General features: G+C 39.9%; 1 protein-coding gene across 1 annotated transcript; it reads right to left on the reverse strand.

Moving 5' to 3' along the window:
- Positions 1 to 11604: 11604 nt before the first annotated feature.
- On the reverse strand, positions 11605 to 14124 carry LOC109732898 (amino acid transporter AVT1I). The gene is made up of 3 exons (XM_020292099.4): positions 13487 to 14124; positions 12698 to 13305; positions 11605 to 12369 (listed from the first exon to the last, which is right to left on the reverse strand). The coding sequence occupies exons 1-3, from the start codon at positions 13560 to 13562 to the stop codon at positions 11854 to 11856; spliced, it is 1200 nt and encodes a 399-aa protein (XP_020147688.1). The 5' UTR covers positions 13563 to 14124; the 3' UTR covers positions 11605 to 11853.
- Positions 14125 to 17277: the final 3153 nt, after the last annotated feature.

Below are 17277 nucleotides of genomic sequence, written 5' to 3' on the forward strand. Positions count from 1 at the left end.
TGGAAGTTTGCAAGCAGTGGTAAAATCCTCTAAGTCCATAGTATAAGATTTTTCATAAAGATCAAACAGGACAGTTGGAGAATTGCGTGAAGATGAAAATTCAAACCTCCTCACAAAGGAATTAGTGAGATAGTGGTACTGGCGGCACTTTTCTCCCTCGAAGCTCACAAGATCAGCGTTACGCAAATATGCGTTAAATTCTTCCTTGATTACCGCTCGATCCATAAAGTTTTCTGAAGGCCATTCACAAGGCCGCACTGGAGCGTCCCTTGGTGGCTCATCGTCAGCATCACGCATTGCAAGCCTGGGTCCTTGCTTCCTTGAAGAACCACCTTGGTACATTTTCCTAAGCATATTTCTTCCTCTGAAAAATTTCTGAAATTTTTAGTAACTTCAAATAAAATTGAACCAAGCTCAACAAAATTGATAGCACCTACTCCTACAAGTGCCTAGAGACTATATCAAGCATTAGAACTACTTGGAACCATATAAATTTGACATGCCAGCTCAAGAACATTGTCACCTAGGCAGCACAAATTTGCAATGAATAAAGCACTAGAACAAAAACTAATTGGACCAATGGAGGAGTCACATACCAAGGAACAATCTCCCAAAGCAGTTTTGTGAGAGGTGCTTTGAGCAAGGAGATCGAAAATCGCAGCAAAATGAGCTAGAACTCGTGCTTGAGCTGGATGGTGATTTTTTTGGGAGGAAGAAGAAGTGTGTGGGTGCAGGAATAAGTGGAGGGGAGCCACCATGGGCCCACGAGGCAGGGGGCACGCTCTGTAGGGGTGGGCGCGTGCTCCCCCTGCTGTGTTCTCAGTGCCAGATATTCTCAAATATTCCAGAAAAAATCATATTCCATTTTCAGGGCATTTGGAGAACTTTTATTTTCGGGGTATTTTTATATTGCACGGATAATTCAGAAAACAGACAGAAAAATACTATTTTTACTTTATTTCAACTAAATAACAGAAAGTAAAAGGAGGGTACACAAGGTTGTGCTTTCTAGTTTCATCCATCTCATGCTCATCAAAAGGAATCCATTAACAAGGTTGATCAAGTCTTGTTAACAAACTCATTCCGAATAACATGGAACCGGAGAAATTTCGAATAACACTATGTTACCTCAACGGGGATATGCACATCCCCAATAATAAGAATATCATATTTCTTCTTGACAGTAGGAAGAGGAAATTCAGAACCTCCAAAAATAATCGATGGAATTTTTCCAATAGAACTGATACTGTGGACTTGAGGTTGTTTCCTCGGAAAGTGTACCGTATGCTCATTACCATTAACATGAAAAGTGGCATTGCCTTTGTTGCAATCAATAACAGCCCCTGCAGTATTCAAAAAAGGTCTTACAAGAATAATAGACATACTATCGTCCTCGGGAATATCAAGAATAACAAAGTCCGTTAAAATAGTAACGTTTGCAACCACAACAGCACATCCTCACAAATGCCGACAGGTATAGCAGTTGATTTATCAGCCATTTGCAAAGATATTTCAGTAGGTGTCAACTTATTCAAATCAAGTCTACGATATAAAGAGAGAGGCATAACACTAACACCGGCTCCAAGATCACATAAAGCAGTTTTAACATAGTTTCTTTTAATGGAGCATGGTATAGTTGGTACTCCTGGATCTCCTAGTTTCTTAGGTATTCCACCCTTAAAAGTGTAATTAGCAAGCATGGTGGAAATTTCAGCTTCCGGTATCTTTCTTTTATTTGTAACAATTTCTTTCATATACTTAGCATAAGGATTCATTTTGAGCATATCAGTCAAAAGCATACGCAAGAAGATAGGTCTAATCATTTCAGCAAAGCGCTCAAAATCCTCATCATCCTTTTTCTTGGATGGTTTGGGAGGGAAAGGCATGGGTTTCTGAACCCATGGTTCTCTTTCTTTACCATGTTTCCTAGCAACAAAGTCTCTCTTATCATAACGTTGATTCTTTGATTGTGGGTTATCAAGATCAACAGCAGGTTCAATTTCTACATCATTATCATTACTAGGTTGAGCATCATCATGAACATCTTCATTGATATTATCACTAGATTCATGTTCATTACCAGATTGTGTTTCAGCATCAGAGATAGAAATATCATTTGGATTCTCAAGTGTTTCAGCAACAGGTTCACTAGAAGCATGCAAAGTCCTATCATTTTTCTTTTTCTTCTTTTTAGAAGGACTAGGTGCATCAATATTATTTCTCTAAGAATGTTGTTCAATTCTCCTAGGCTGGCCTTCAGGATACAAAGGTTCCTGAGTCATCTTACCAGTTCTAGTAGCCACTCTAACAGCATAATCATTATTCTTACTATTTAATTCATTGAGCAAATCATTTTGAGCTTTAAGTACTTGTTCTACTTGAGTGGTGACCATTGAAGCATGTTTACTAATGAGTTTAAGTTCACCTTTAACATTAGCCATGTAATTACTCAAGTGTTCAATCATATAAGCATTTTGTTTTAATTGTCTACCAAAATAAGCATTGAAGTCTTCTTGCTTAACCATAAAGTTATCAAACTCATCCAGACAATGGCTAGCAAACTTAGTAGGAGGGATTTCAGCTTTATCATATCTATAGAGAGAATTTACCTTTACTACCTGTGTCGGGTTATCAAGACCATGAGTTTCTTCAATAGGTGATGGATTGAGATCATATGTTTCTTCAACAGGCGGTAAATTAAGACCATGTATTTCTTCAATAGGAGGTAAATTCTTAACATCTTCTGCTTTAATACCTTTTTCTTTTATAGATTTCTTTGCCTCTTGCATATCTTCAGGACTGAGAAATAGAACACCTCTTTTCTTCGGAGTTGGTTTAGGAATAGGCTCAGGAGCTGGCTCAGGAAGTGTCCAATTATTTTCATTGGTCAACATATTATTCAATAGAATCTCAGCTTCATCCGGTGTTCTTTCCCTGAAAACAGAATCAGCACAACTATCCAGGTAATTTCTGGAAGCATCGGTTAGTCCATTATAAAAGATATCAAGTATTTCATTTTTCTTCAGAGGATGATCAGGCAAAGCATTAAGTAATTGGAGAAGCCTCCCCCAAGCTTGTGGGAGACTCTCTTCTTCAATTTGCACAAAATTGTATATATCCCTTAAAGCAGCTTGTTTCTTATGAGTAGGGAAATATTTAGCAGAGAAGTAATAAATCATATCCTGGGGACTACGCACACAACCAGGATCAAGAGAATTAAACCATATCTTAGCATCACCCTTTAATGAGAACGGAAATATTTTAAGGATATAAAGGTAGCGGATTCTCTCATCATTAGTGAACAGGGTGGCTATATCATTTAATTTAGTAAGGTGTGCCACAACAGTTTTAGATTCATAGCCATAAAAAGGATCAGATTCAACCAAAGTAATTATATCAGGATCAACAGAGAATTCATAATCCTTATCAGTAAGACAGATAGGTGAAGTAGCAAAAGCAGGGTCAGGTTTCATTCTAGCATTAAGAGATTGCTGCTTCCATTTAGCTAATAATTTCTTAAGATCACTTCTATCATTGCAAGCAAGAATGGCTCTAGCAGATTCTTCATCCAGAACATAACCCTTAGGCACAACAAGCAATTCATATTTATTAGGGGGAGAGTCTTCATCATCACTATCTTCAATATTATCAGTTTCAATAATTTCATTCTCTCTAGCCCTAGCAAGTTGTTCATCAAGAAATTCACAAAGTGGCACAGTAGTATCAAGCATAGAAGTAGTTTCATCATAAGTATCATGCATAGCAGAAGTGGCATCATCAATAACATGCAACATATCAGAATGAATAGCAGAAGCAGGTTTAGGTGTCGCAAGCTTACTTAAAACAGAAGGTGAATCAAGTGCAGAGCTAGATGGCAGTTCCTTACCTCCCCTCGTAGTTGAGGGATAAATTTTTGTCTTAGCGTCTTTCAAGTTCTTCATAGTGACCAGCAGATATAAATCCCAAGTGACTCAAAGAATAGAGCTATGCTCCCCGACAAAACGGCGCCAGAAAATAGTCTTGATAACCCACAAGTATAGGGGATCGCAACAGTTTTCGAGGGTAGAGTATTCAACCCAAATTTATTGATTCGTCACAAGGGGAGCCAAAGAATATTCTCAAGTATTAGCAACTGAGTTGACAATTCAGCCACACCTGGATAACTTAGTATCTGCAGCAAAGTATTTAGTAGCAAAGTAATATGGAAGTAACGGTAACGGTAGCAAAAGTATTTTTTTTGGGTTTTGTAGTGATTGTAACAGTAGCAACGGAAAAGTAAATAAGCGAAGAACAATATGTGAAAAGCTCGTGGGCATTGGATCGGTGATGGAGAATTATGCCGGATGCGGTTCATCATGTAACAATCATAACATAGGGTGACACAGAACTAGCTCCAATTCATCAATGTAATGTAGGCATGTATTCCGAATATAGTCATACGTGCTTATGGAAAAGAACTTGCATGGCATCTTTTGTCCTACCCTCCCGTGGCAGCGGGGTCCTTATGGAAACTAAGGGATATTAAGGCCTCCTTTTAATAGAGTACCGGAACAAAGCATTAACACATAGTGAATACATGAACTCCTCAAACTATGGTCATCACCGGGAGTGGTCCCGATTATTGTCACTTCGGGGTTGCCGGATCATAACACATAGTAGGTGACTATAGACTTGCAAGATAGGATCAAGAACTCACATATATTCATGAAAACATAATAGGTTTAGATCTGAAATCATGGCACTCGGGCCCTAGTGATAAGCATTAAGCATAGCAAAGTCATAGCAACATCAATCTCAGAACATAGTGGATACTAGGGATCAAACCCTAACAAAACTAACTTGATTACATGATAAATCTCATCCAACCCATCATCGTCCAGCAAGCCTATGATGGAATTACTCACGCACGGCGGTGAGCATCATGAAATTGGTGATGGAGGATGGTTGATGATGACGACGGCGACAGATTCCCCTCTCCGGAGCCCCGAACGGACTCCAGATTAGCCCTCCCGAGAGGTTTTAGGGCTTGGCGGCGGCTCTGTATCGTAAAACGCGATGAATCCTTCTCCCTGGTTTTTTTCTCCCCGAAAGTGAATATATGGAGTTGGAGTTGAGGTCGGTGGAGCATCAGGGGGCCCGCGAGGCAGGGGGCACGCCCAGGGGGGTAGGCGCGCCCCCCACCCTCGTGGACAGGGTGTGGGCCCCCTGACGTGGATTCTTCTTCCAGTATTTTTAATATTTTCCAAAAATATGTTTCGTGGAGTTTCAGGTCATTCTGAGAACTTTTGTTTCTGCACATAAATAACACCATGGAAAGTCTGCTGAAAACAACGTCAGTTCGGGTTAGTTCCATTCAAATCATGCAAGTTAGAGTCCAAAACAAGGGCAAAAGTGTTTGGAAAAGTAGGTACAACGGAGACGTATCACATGCAACTTGTTTTGCATAAAGGTGGCTGGTGGGTGTCTGTTTCTCCTACTTTAGTTGAATCGAATTTGACTACGGCCGGTCCTTGAAGAAGGTTAAAATAGCAAACTTGATAAAATTACTGTTGTGGTTTTGCGTAGGTAAGAACGGTTCTTGCTAGTTGCCCGTAGCAGCCACGTAAAACTTGCAACAACAAAGTAGAGGACGACTAACTTGTTTTTGCAGGGTATGTTGTGATGTGATATGGTCAAGAAGTGAGTCATATAGTAGATATGATCAACATGGAGATGTTCACCATTGATGACTACCCCATCTCACGTGATGATCGGACATGGGTTAGTTGATTTGGATCATGTATCACTTAGATAACTTGAGGGATGTTAATTTAAGTGAGAGTTCATTAGTAATTTGATTAATTGAATTTAATTTATCATGAACTTAATCTTAATAGTTTTTGCATATCTATGTTGTAGATCAATGGCCCGTGCTACCGTTCCCCTGAATTTTAATGCGTTCCTAGGAAAAGCTAAGTTAAAAGATGATGGTAGCAACTATAGGGAGTGGGTCCGTAACTTGATGATTATCCTCATTGCAGCACAGAAGAATTATGTCCTTGATGCACTTCTAGGTGACAGGCCTGCTGCAAGAGCTACTGCAGATGTTATAAATGTCTGGCGGACTCGGTCCTGATGACTACTCAATAGTTCAGTGTGCCATGCTTTACGGCTTAGAGCCAGGACTTCAAAGATGTTTTAAACGCCACGGAGAATATGAGATGTTCCAAGAGCTGAAGTTAATATTTCAAGCTAATGACTGGGTTGAGTGATATGAAGTCTCCAACAAGTTTTATAGCTGCAAGATGGAGGAGAACAGTTCTGTCAGTGAACACATACTAAAAATGTCAGGGTATCATAACCACTTGACTCGACTGGGAATTGATCTTCCAGTTGAGAGTATTATTGACAGAGTTCTTCAGTCACTGCCACCAAGCTATAAAGGCTTCGTGATGAACTATAATATGCAAGGGATGACGAAAACGATTCCCGAGCTCTTCGCAATGCTTAAGGCCGCGGAGGTAGAAATCAAGAAGGAGCATCAAGTGTTGATGGTTAACAAGACCACTAGTTTCAAGAAAAAGGGCAAGGGAAAGAAAGGGAACTTCAAAAAGAATGGCAAGCAAGTTGCCGCTCCTGTGAAGAAGCCCGAAGCTGGACCCAAGCATGAAAGTGAATGCTTCTACTGCAAGGGGAATGGTCACTGGAAGCAGAACCACCGCAAATACTTGGCGGATAAGAAGGATGTCAAAGTGAACAAAGGTATATTTGGTATACATGTTATTGATGTGTTCCTTATTAATGCTCGTAGTAGCGCCTGGGTATTTGATACTGGTTCGGTTGCTCATATTCGTAACTCGAAACAGGAGCTGTGGAATAAACGAAGATTGGCTAAGGACGAGGCGACAATGCGCCTCAGGAATGGTTCCAAGGTTGGTGTGATCGCCGTCGGCACGCTACCTCTACATCTACCTTTGGGATTAGTTTTAGACCTCAATAATTGTTATTTGGTGCCATCTTTGAGCATGAACATTATATGTGGATCTTGTTTAATGCGAGACGGTTATTCATTTAAGTTAGAGAATAATGGTTGTTCTATTTATATGAGTAATATCTTTTATGGTCATGCACCTTTGATGAATGGTCTATTCTTGTTGAATCTCGATCGTAGTGATACACTTATTCATAATATTGAAGCCAAAAGATGCAAAGTTGATAATGATAGTGCAACATACTTGTGGCACTGCCGTTTAGGTCATATTGGTGTAAAGCGCATGAAGAAACTCCATGCGGATGGACTTTTGGAATCACTTGATTATGAATCATTTGATACTTGCGAACCATGCCTCATGGGTAAGATGACTAAAACTCCGTTCTCTGGAACAATGGAGCGAGCTAATATCTTATTGAAAATAATACATACCGATGTATGCGGTCCGATGAGTGTTGAGGCACGCGGCGGGTATCATTATTTTCTGACCTTCACAGATGATTTGAGTAGGTATGGTTATATCTACTTGATGAAACACAAGTCTGAAACATTTGAAAAGTTCAAGGAATTTCAGAGTGAAGTGGAGAATCATTGTAACAAGAAAATAAAGCTTCTATGATCTGATCGTGAAGACGAATATTTGAGTTACGAGGCCTTCATTTAAAGCAATGTGGAATTGTTTCACAACTCGCGCCACCTGGAACACCACAGCATAATAGTGTGTCTGAACGTTGTAACCATACTTTATTATATATGGTGTGTTCTATGATGTCTCTTACCGATTTGCCTTTATCATTTTTGGGTTATGAATTAGAGACAGCCGCATTCACGTTAAATAGGGCACCGTCTAAATCTGTTGAGACGACACCGTATGAACTATGGTTTGGAAAGAAACCTAAGCTGTCGTTTTTTAAAGTTTGGTGATGTGACGCTTATATCAAAAGGCTTCAGCCTGATAAGCTCGAACCCAAATCGAAGAAGTGCGTCTTCATAGGATCTAAAGAAACTATTGGGTACACCTTCTACCATAGATCCGAAGGCAAGATATTTGTTACTAAAAATGGTTCCTTTCTAGAGAAGGAGTTTCTCTCAAAAGAAGTGAGTAGGAGAAAAGTAGAACTTGATGAGGTAACTGTACCTACTCTCGAATTGGAAAGTAGCACATCAGAGAAAATCGTTCTCGTGATGCCCACACCGACTAGAGAGGAAGCTAATGATAATGATCATGAAACTTTGGATCAAGTTGCCACTGAACTTCATAGGTCGACCAGAATAGTTATATAAAAGGTGGTCAACGAATTCCTGTTCGCTCTTGCATAAGGGACAAGGGCCATAATTTGGCCATCCACGCTTGTCCAATCGATCCGTGGTCCAAATCCTATTTTAAATGGAAGGCCAATCGAAGAATTTGACCTTGAGAGGCGCCCAAGCCTTCCAAGCCGTGCGTTCCATGGGGGAGCAAATGGTGACATGGAATTGGGTTTTGTAGGCGGAAGTATGCTTTCAAATGATATCATCTTTGGTGTCCGCATTGAGCTGAAAGTCGGGAAAGGTGGCCCAGGGAGTAATGAATTCGTGGAAGTGGGCGAACATGAAGTTTGAGGAAATCTTGATTTTGGAGATCCAAGCGTCGTGTGTGCGATGCCAAGAACCCCACCGGGTCAGAAACGTTGGCAATGGGCCGCCAGGTAGCATCGTCACACTGCTGTCATTGGTCACTGCCGCCGAATAGCCGGGACCAGAGCAGCCAACACGGCGAGGAGGATCCAGAGCAGACAAGTCATTATTCTCTCCATTGCACATCATTCGCGCACGCCTTGAAGATCAAGAAAAAACAATGTCATAAATATATTCTGCACATTTTTTGACTAACATGCAGTGGCAGAGCTTCAATGCGATTTGAGAGGAGGCTAAATTTGTCTTAAATAGAATTGAGGGGGCTAATCTAGTGTAGTATGTTAAATGGCTCAAATAGTGTTAAATATGATGCGTTTATGTAAAAAAAATGATAGGGGGGCCATGGCCCCCTTTGGCCCTCACTAAGCCCCGCCACTGCTAACATGCATATATTATCTGTATAACTCCAAGATATAATGATTTAGTTATGAGTTTAACCCTTTAGCAAAGCCATCCATGCAATTTAATTAAAACGACAAGTTAAACATTTTTCAACATAGGTGAGAGTGGCATTTTTGAACTCTAGATAAAATTCTGAGCAACTTCATACAGAACTCATCTCATTTGGAGGTGTGGATGGAATTGATACAGATTTTACAACTTAAAACCTTTTTCTGAAAATCTAAAGAAACTACTCCCTCCGTTCCAAAATAGATGACCCAACTTTGTACTAATAGTATAAAGTTGGGTCATCTATTTTGGAACGGAGGGAGTAAAAGACAAGGAGCTACTGTGGGCCGGCTAACAGCAGACAATGCAGCCCGCATTTCCTAAACTATGCCTGGGTGAGAGACCTCTTGTACAGCATTTTTTAGTTGGTTTCATATATTAAAATGCAGACTTGTTTGAACAATAAGAATAATTTTAAAATTTCGGAACATAGTTTTTTTTTGAAAATTTCGAATTTGTTTTGAATTTTTCAAACATTTTCTTAGTATACATGAACATTTTTCTAATAAACAGTTAACATTTTTAAATACTAGCTGATATTTTCTAATATATGGTGAACATTTTTTTAATATATGCTGAACATTTTTAAATACATATTGAACATTTTGGCAAAGGTGACACATCCATTATTTATTTGTCAGACTCCGGAACTGAGGTGAGAACTTTTTTCACTTATTTGTTCTAGATGTTTTCTGCAGATTTAGGGTTCAATGCAGTTGCCCAATGCTTTAGGATATGCTGTGCTTCACACCAGAAACACGCTTCAATTAGTTTTACTGTAAAATATTGTGTCACTTAGTTTTGGTATAATACTTCAAGTCATTCCACATTTTTCTTTTGTCATACGTAGTCACTAACTTAAAGATGGTCATTTTATGGTTAATTTTGTTCCAAATTAGTTCATGTGGTTAGATTTATTGGTTCTAAGTTTTACCAAACTTTTCCTTCTTCTATAGATAACATAAAACTCACATTGATGAGGATGAGTCCTCACATGTAGTGCTAGGGATCATGACAACTTATAAGAGTGAGCGATAGTTTTACAGTTATTTAAAATGCTTTTTTATCTGAATGATTGGTGTCATTTCCTTTGTCTTTGAGTCTTCTTCTGAGAAGGATTTATTTTGCATCAACGACAATCCTTGAGGTTCGTAGCAAATGGTTTTACGTACAATTTTCTGTGTTATTCAATATTCTACTCCATCCATTCCGAAATATAAGATGTTTTAAGTTTATTCTAAATTAAATGTATCTAGACATGTTTCGGTGAGTAGATTCACTCATTTTAGTCTGTAGCTAGTCCATATTAAATGTATCTAGACATGTTTCAGTTGCCCAATGCTTTAGGATATGTCGTGCTTCACACCAGAAACACGCTTCAGTTAGTTTTACTGTTGTGTCACTTAGTTTTGGTATAATACTTCAATTCATTCCACAATTTTCTTTTGTCATAGGTAGTCACTAACTTAAAGATGGTCACTTTATGGTTAATTTTGTTCCAAATTAGTTCTTGTGGTTAGATTTATTGATTCTAAGCTTTTAACCAAACTTTTCGTTCTTCTATAGATAAAATAAAATTCACATTGATGATGATTCTTCACATGGAGTGCTAGGGATCATGACAACTTATAAGAGTGAGCGATAGTTTTACAGTTATTTAAAACACTTTTTTTACCTGAATGCTTGGTGTCATTTCCTTCGTCTAGTTTGAGTCTTCTTCTGAGCGGGATTAATTTTACATTCATTTGTCTTTTTTAACGTGGCTAGAACGGAGCTCCGCGCGGACCCTTGTTTTGTCCAACTGGGCTCACACCCCTTTCCATTAATCACTTAACGGAAATATTCCAGTGATAGTAGTTCAGACACAGCAAGGAAACTGAAACTAACAGAGATAAGGGGGCGGGAAAGAGATGAGCGAGTTGAAGCATTAGCAGGAAACCCGGTGTGGATGCTCAAGCTCGAGGTATCCACCACGGGGCGAAAATCTGCTAACAGTACAAACATCTCAAGACCCTCCTGTGGTTGCAAGACGCTCCTGATGCTGTCGCGTACCTTATGCCTGCAGATTGCAACTCTGTTCCTCGTTAATATTGTATATCACTCCGTCCAGAAATATTTGTCGGAGAAATGGATAAAAATGGATGTATCTAGAATTAAAATACATCCATTCCCCCGACAAGTATTTCTGGACCAAGGGAGTACTTCTTTGGGTATTCATGTATTGGTAGGCAGTACATCAATACATCAACATATGGGCAGACCAGATAACTTCAGGAAAGCCACGGGCATGGGCTCATTTCAACTTCAAGGTGTGTATGTGTCCTGTGTCGACATACCTGAATGCGCACCAATATCCTTGTTCGTCGCGGTCTGGGTGCTTGGAGGTGCGAAGAATTCACAGTTATACTTATACAGCATAAAAATGATGTTGGAACAGCAGATTTTGCTTCTGCAACAAAAGGCTGAAACTCTGCTGATGATCATCATTAGCAAGAAACAACCACTAGCTAGACATCAGGCTATACATACATTTGAATAATGTTTATAACATGATAGGTACAGGCAGTTTCTTCTGAAGAAGTAAGTCTCAATACTACAAACATCTTAGGGATTATTCCTATCCAGTCTTATGTAAGCTAAATTCATAGTATCTACATGTTACCAGAACATAGGTACAGACTACAGAGTACAAGCATGATTGCGCCGTACTAGAATAGGCTCCACTGCCTATGGTTGTTCATCCCTACTCATACATTTCATAAGCTCTGGATGATCTGCTTCAGTGAGCTGGAGGTGCCCACGACCACAAGCCCTACCCCGACCACGATGATGCCCACGCAGACCACCTGCTCGAACCCCACCTTCCTGCAGGTCCTGGACCTGATCTTCAGGTAGCAGGCGCATGGCAGCAGCATCGTGGCGGTGCCGCTCAGGAACGAGCCGGTGAGCGCGACGGCGTAGGCGAAGTAGGGCACGACGAGCGCCACGATGGTCGTGCTGACGACCAGCGACGTCCTGATGGAGACGCTGACGGCCTTGTTCTTGCCGACGTGGAGGGTGTCCTCGATCGCCTCCGCTATCGGGGTGACCAGCAGTGCGAACTTGGTGAACGGGTTGATCAGCGTGGTGTAGATGGCGATGCTGGAGCTCAGGTTCCTCGATGGGAGGTTCAGCGTCACCTGGGACTTCAGTGACTCCCCGTACATCAGGTACCCGACGACGCCCATCAGTCCGTAGCTGAGAGTGCAGATGATGAAGCAGAGGAGTAGCACCTGAAATTCGAAAAAGGAGAAGAGGGGTTAAGCACAAACGTGATTCCCTAGTACTGCAAGCTTTATGAAATGGGAAAGTTTTGACAGGATTCCAGTTTCCAGAATTGGAGTGCTGCTACAACATGTATTTTATCCTATCAGTCAAAAAGGTTATACTATTTTGCATTGACTCGGGGCATGTAAAGCAAGATTTAACCATAATAGTTGGGGCAAGCTCGGATCGTTTGTGGTTTCCAACAAATAAGTACTGACGTGCTACACAGCAGTTATATTTGCTTATTGGTCAAATAACACAAAAGATCGGTGAAAGGGTTTCTGCTTTACTTACTGTTGGGAACATTTTTCTGTTGCTCATTCCAGTGTATATCATGGGGAAAACAGCATGGCCGCTGAAACAGAATGAGTATAAGCTCATGGCAGTTGGAATACCAGCCCAGTGGACAAGCACACCTCTCTCGTGGAAACCAACACCATCAAATGCTCCTACCCAGATAACAGCCGCGATGAGAACGACAGAAGCCACGATTCCTCCAACAGAGACGTACGCAAGCGCACTTAAGCTCCGAAACCATGTCGTCGGCAAAACCAACAGGCTGAAAATCAGAACAAACCCTTGCTTGCCTCCAATCTTGACTCCAGCAACATGGAAGTCGACGCTTGGAAATAATTTCTCCAAGTTATCACCTTCTAATATCATGAAATCGATTGCCACAAGGTACAGCTCCAGGTACATGAATATCGCCACTATGATTCTTCCTTTCCGGCCAAAAGCCAGTTCACCTATATCAGGATAGGTCTTAACAAGTGAGCTTGAATCTATGCATCTCTGTAGGAGAATCCCAGTGTAGAAGCAGATAACTGCTATAGTTGTGAACATAAGTACGCTCAACCATCCTCCTTGAGACAATGCATAAGGAATCGATAATATTCCAACCCCTGCAAAATAGGAAGTTAATACTGCAAGTTAGCAAGGTTAAAGAGGACATATGAGGCGGCACAGGAGTAAGTTAGCAAGGTTCAAGAGGACATATGAGGCGGCACAGGAGTAAGTAAATAGATATAGCATGATTTCTCCAATCTCACGCTTGGGAAAAAACAGAGAAAGAATGGAAGAAACCTGAGAGGGCGTTAACTCCATTGAAGCAAGTTTTGAGGAAGCTCGTCCCAGACTTTGGAGGAGTACTGGTGTCCATCACAAACTAGTAGTGCTGTTGGGCTAGACCGTGTTCATTACCTTGCCTTTTAAAGACAAGGGTGGTGCATGAGGTTGGCATTAGCAGAGCACTTTCTTGTGATAACTGACTAGATGTCCATCTCTCAAAAAGAAGGGAGAAAAAAATGCAAGAAAAGCACTGAGTGGAGTTGTAAGGGCGGCAAAGCGGATGTGTACAATGTATGTTCGATTTCTCAATAACAGATATGTACAAGAGGCTGAGGATCTAAGGATACATGCCCCAGAGATTAAGGAAGGAAAGACGCCCATCAAAAATGCATGCAGCAGCCATGCAAAAGGCAGGGAACAAGTGAAGTTGCTCCGTCTTCTGAACACATGTTAATAACTAGGATATTTATAGGACCAAGACTTCTGAACACATGATTCTGTGCAGTCTATTGCTCTTTTCCTTGGATTATACAATCCAATTATCTTTAAAGGTAGGCTAGTACTTTCTTCTTCCATGATTGCACGCGCAAAATTTGTGTGATGTCAGGATGCAAGAAAAATATTCAATTATTATCACCCCACCGTAGTGTATATCCATGAATTCGAAGATAACAGAGGTAGAAAACCCGGTTAGCTAGAAACTATTTCCTCCTTCACAAATATAAGATGTTTTGGATAATTCAATATGGACTACATACGGACCGAAATGAGTGAATAAACACACTAAAACATGTCTATATACATCCGATTCAGAAAATGGTTAAAACATCTTATATCTATGAATGGAGGGGGTATATACAAATTATTCATTACAGAGAGTGAAAATGTATACATACTCAACAGCCAAGCAATGTTCTAGAGGGAAACTGTAACCTAACAAACAATGTGAATAAACCAGAACAGTAAATTATAAATCAGACTTATATAATGACTAAATTTCTGAAAATAATAAATATTTAGTCAATATATATTAGTTACTGCCAGTATGGAACCCTTGTCAGTTGGGGTGTGGTGGGAACATGGTGTGCGCAGCTGGGAGGCCTGGGTTCAATCCCCAGTCATGACACGGGTGCTCCTTAATAGCATCATGTCAAATAGAGTAATGCTGACAATAATTAACACACATGAGTGAGCTACTCACTAATCAAAACTCTAGGTTAATATCCAAAATATATAACGGACGTTAACCTTAACCCCTACTAGCTTGCTGTTTCAACATATCCCGCATACACTGCAGTTTACACTCATTTTAAGATGTGATGGAACATATATCACGCACACAATTTTATGTTGATTAGATGTCATGCGATGATGTAGAGAGTAAAACAGACAAAGGCTCACAATCAGAGCATCCAACAACAACATAAGTGAGAAAATAATTATCATCTTAACCATCATATTTAACAAGGAAAAGTATACCTGATTAAAGTTATAGAATATATGTTCCAAAATGACCAGCATATGCAAATAGAATAAAAACCTTACAGTTCCCACTGTGTTAGAGCACATGGTAAATTTTAACATGCTCCCTCTTACCCCCTCTTTTTACAGATGAGGTAAGAAGGTAAGAGTTAATTAGACCACTAATTAATGAGATCAACGGCTCATATCTATTATATACTCTTACCTCTCGTGTGAAAAGAGGGAGTAAGAGGGAGCATGTTAAGATTGCTCAGAGCACATATACAAACCTTGCAGAATAAAAATATGCTTCAACATGTAAATTGTAGAAGTTTGAATAGTAAGAAGCATAATTATGAAGCACTATGTGCTTCACTCAAATCATTACGTACCTGCACCAAGCAGAATGATGGCACAAGACTCTATATGTGGCCAGAACCTCATCTTTTAAAAAATAATGACACTTCCCACTATGTGATGTCTCCATTCTGACAATAACAAAAGTTTGTTGCACCCAGCAAATGTGCCAACAATAAAGCTTTCTGCTACCTTGTTGCAGCTAGCCCTAGCTAATACATAAAACATCACCGTTCCACTAAATTTGCCTATTCTACATCTGGTGGGATCATATCAAATAATGAGCGCCAAAATAATATAACATATGTTTTCTGCAATAAGAAGAATTTCACTATTTGTCGTTCAACTGCATTATTTAAATCAAAGCAGCTGAAAAAGGAACCGCTTAGTATTTAAGCCACATGGGTGTGCTCTTGAAAGGTGCCAGGCCAAGTATATAAAGCACATTGCCTGAAAGATCCCAAACGTAAGCACTTGAAAAATCATTCTCTTTTAGTTCTTTAACAATGACAAATACAAGTTTTGTGCCAAAAGTAAAACACCAATCAGTCCCACGAAAATGTAAGGAATAAGCATTTTTTGTCCAGTGGGGATCACGTCGTTGTTGTGAAAGTCCCATAAAGTATAACGATACAATGTTTCAAAATTCCAGAGGATCAGTATCATATTCGTTCCTGACATCAAATATTCAAGATACAGAAACACAAGTTGACAGTCTTGGCGGAAATGAAGAGTGTAAGAATGACTGCCTTTTCTGGTCCTTGATATCAGGATGAATTTGACATCAAACTTTAGCATTTTTATGTATTACATTTACATCCATGAATTTTGTTAATATTCTTGGAATATTTTATCATGCACTTCTTGCCATTGGAGCGTGGACTAGGGCACCAGTCAGTTTTCCAAGTATCGTTCATGCAAAGGATGTATCAAATTAACATGCTCAATTAACATATACAGACTTAACTGTTCTTAGCAATGAAGAGCGGAGCATCAGCAAACACATAGCATAATTTAAGTTTTCCAATACTTGGTCTAAAACTGATCAGTTCTAAAGCACTCTGGTGAGGTAACACAAGAGATGACACAGTGGTCTCTCTCATGGTATCCTCTTGAGTCTTCTCAACCTGTTAAAGTTGCTTCGGGTGATCCACCATGTATCCTCCTCAAGATTCCAAAAGTAAATCTTCATTGCCACAAGTGTCAGTTGTGTACTTCCACACGTATCAGCTCAGTATCACTTTGGTCGTAGCTAAAAGCTACAGCATGCATTTGTGTTGCATTAAAGAAAACATATAGATTATGTAAAAAAACAGTTGCGAGCAATTTCATTCAGCATTCCCATTGCATAGCATACAATTTCTGTCTGGCAATGGAAGTGGAACTTGGTTGCATTTACTAATATTACAGGATAGTTCCCTTTATAAAGGAAGGATGCAGACCTGCAGATAGCAAAAAAGTTGCCACTCCCAGGGATATCCGGCAACCAGAGTTGTCATCAAATATAAATCAGCTCATTGTGAAAGCTAAAGGCATATCAAAGAGAGGGTAAATGAAGTGTGTTCCTCAAAGGAAATAGCACAAGACATGAAAAATGTGCTCAGTTTCTTAAAATGAATGCGCTACAAGATAATAGAAATAAAGCAATGAAAGCTAGCCAAAGTTGATGGAGGCTGTAGCAGCAAAGAGTTGATCATGATTAGATATTCTTTAATGGTAAAGTTACCAGACCTGTAGCCGAAGATGCTAGGTGCAAAGCAGTAGAATATTAGCTTTTTTCTCAAAGGTAAGTAGCTTTGCGTGTGTTTTCGGCCTACATTTCCAACATTTAGGGCCTAAATACAGTGCAGAAACTTCACATAAACTTTGCTGAGAATAATATGACTGTCCGCAGAAATTCCACAACAAAACCTCGTGCTCCAGATTCCAGAATATTATGTTTGGGCAGAAACAGGAAAGTGCATCAAAACCAATGATTTGGGTATTCT

The sequence above is a fragment of the Aegilops tauschii genome, chromosome 7 (assembly GCF_002575655.3).
Source record: "Aegilops tauschii subsp. strangulata cultivar AL8/78 chromosome 7, Aet v6.0, whole genome shotgun sequence".
In the NCBI taxonomy this organism is placed as follows: domain Eukaryota; kingdom Viridiplantae; phylum Streptophyta; class Magnoliopsida; order Poales; family Poaceae; genus Aegilops; species Aegilops tauschii.

What these genes read in the sequence shown, in the direction of transcription:
- LOC109732898 (XM_020292099.4), bottom strand. Translation starts at nt 13,562, where the DNA reads ATGGACACCAGTACTCCTCCAAAGTCTGGGACGAGCTTCCTCAAAACT. An exon ending in TGGAGTTAACGCCCTCTCAG is followed by an intron (nt 13,306 to 13,486) that starts GTTTCTTCCATT and finishes CCTATTTTGCAG; the next exon opens with GGGTTGGAATATTATCGATT. An exon ending in ACAGAAAAATGTTCCCAACA is followed by an intron (nt 12,370 to 12,697) that starts GTAAGTAAAGCA and finishes TTCGAATTTCAG; the next exon opens with GTGCTACTCCTCTGCTTCAT.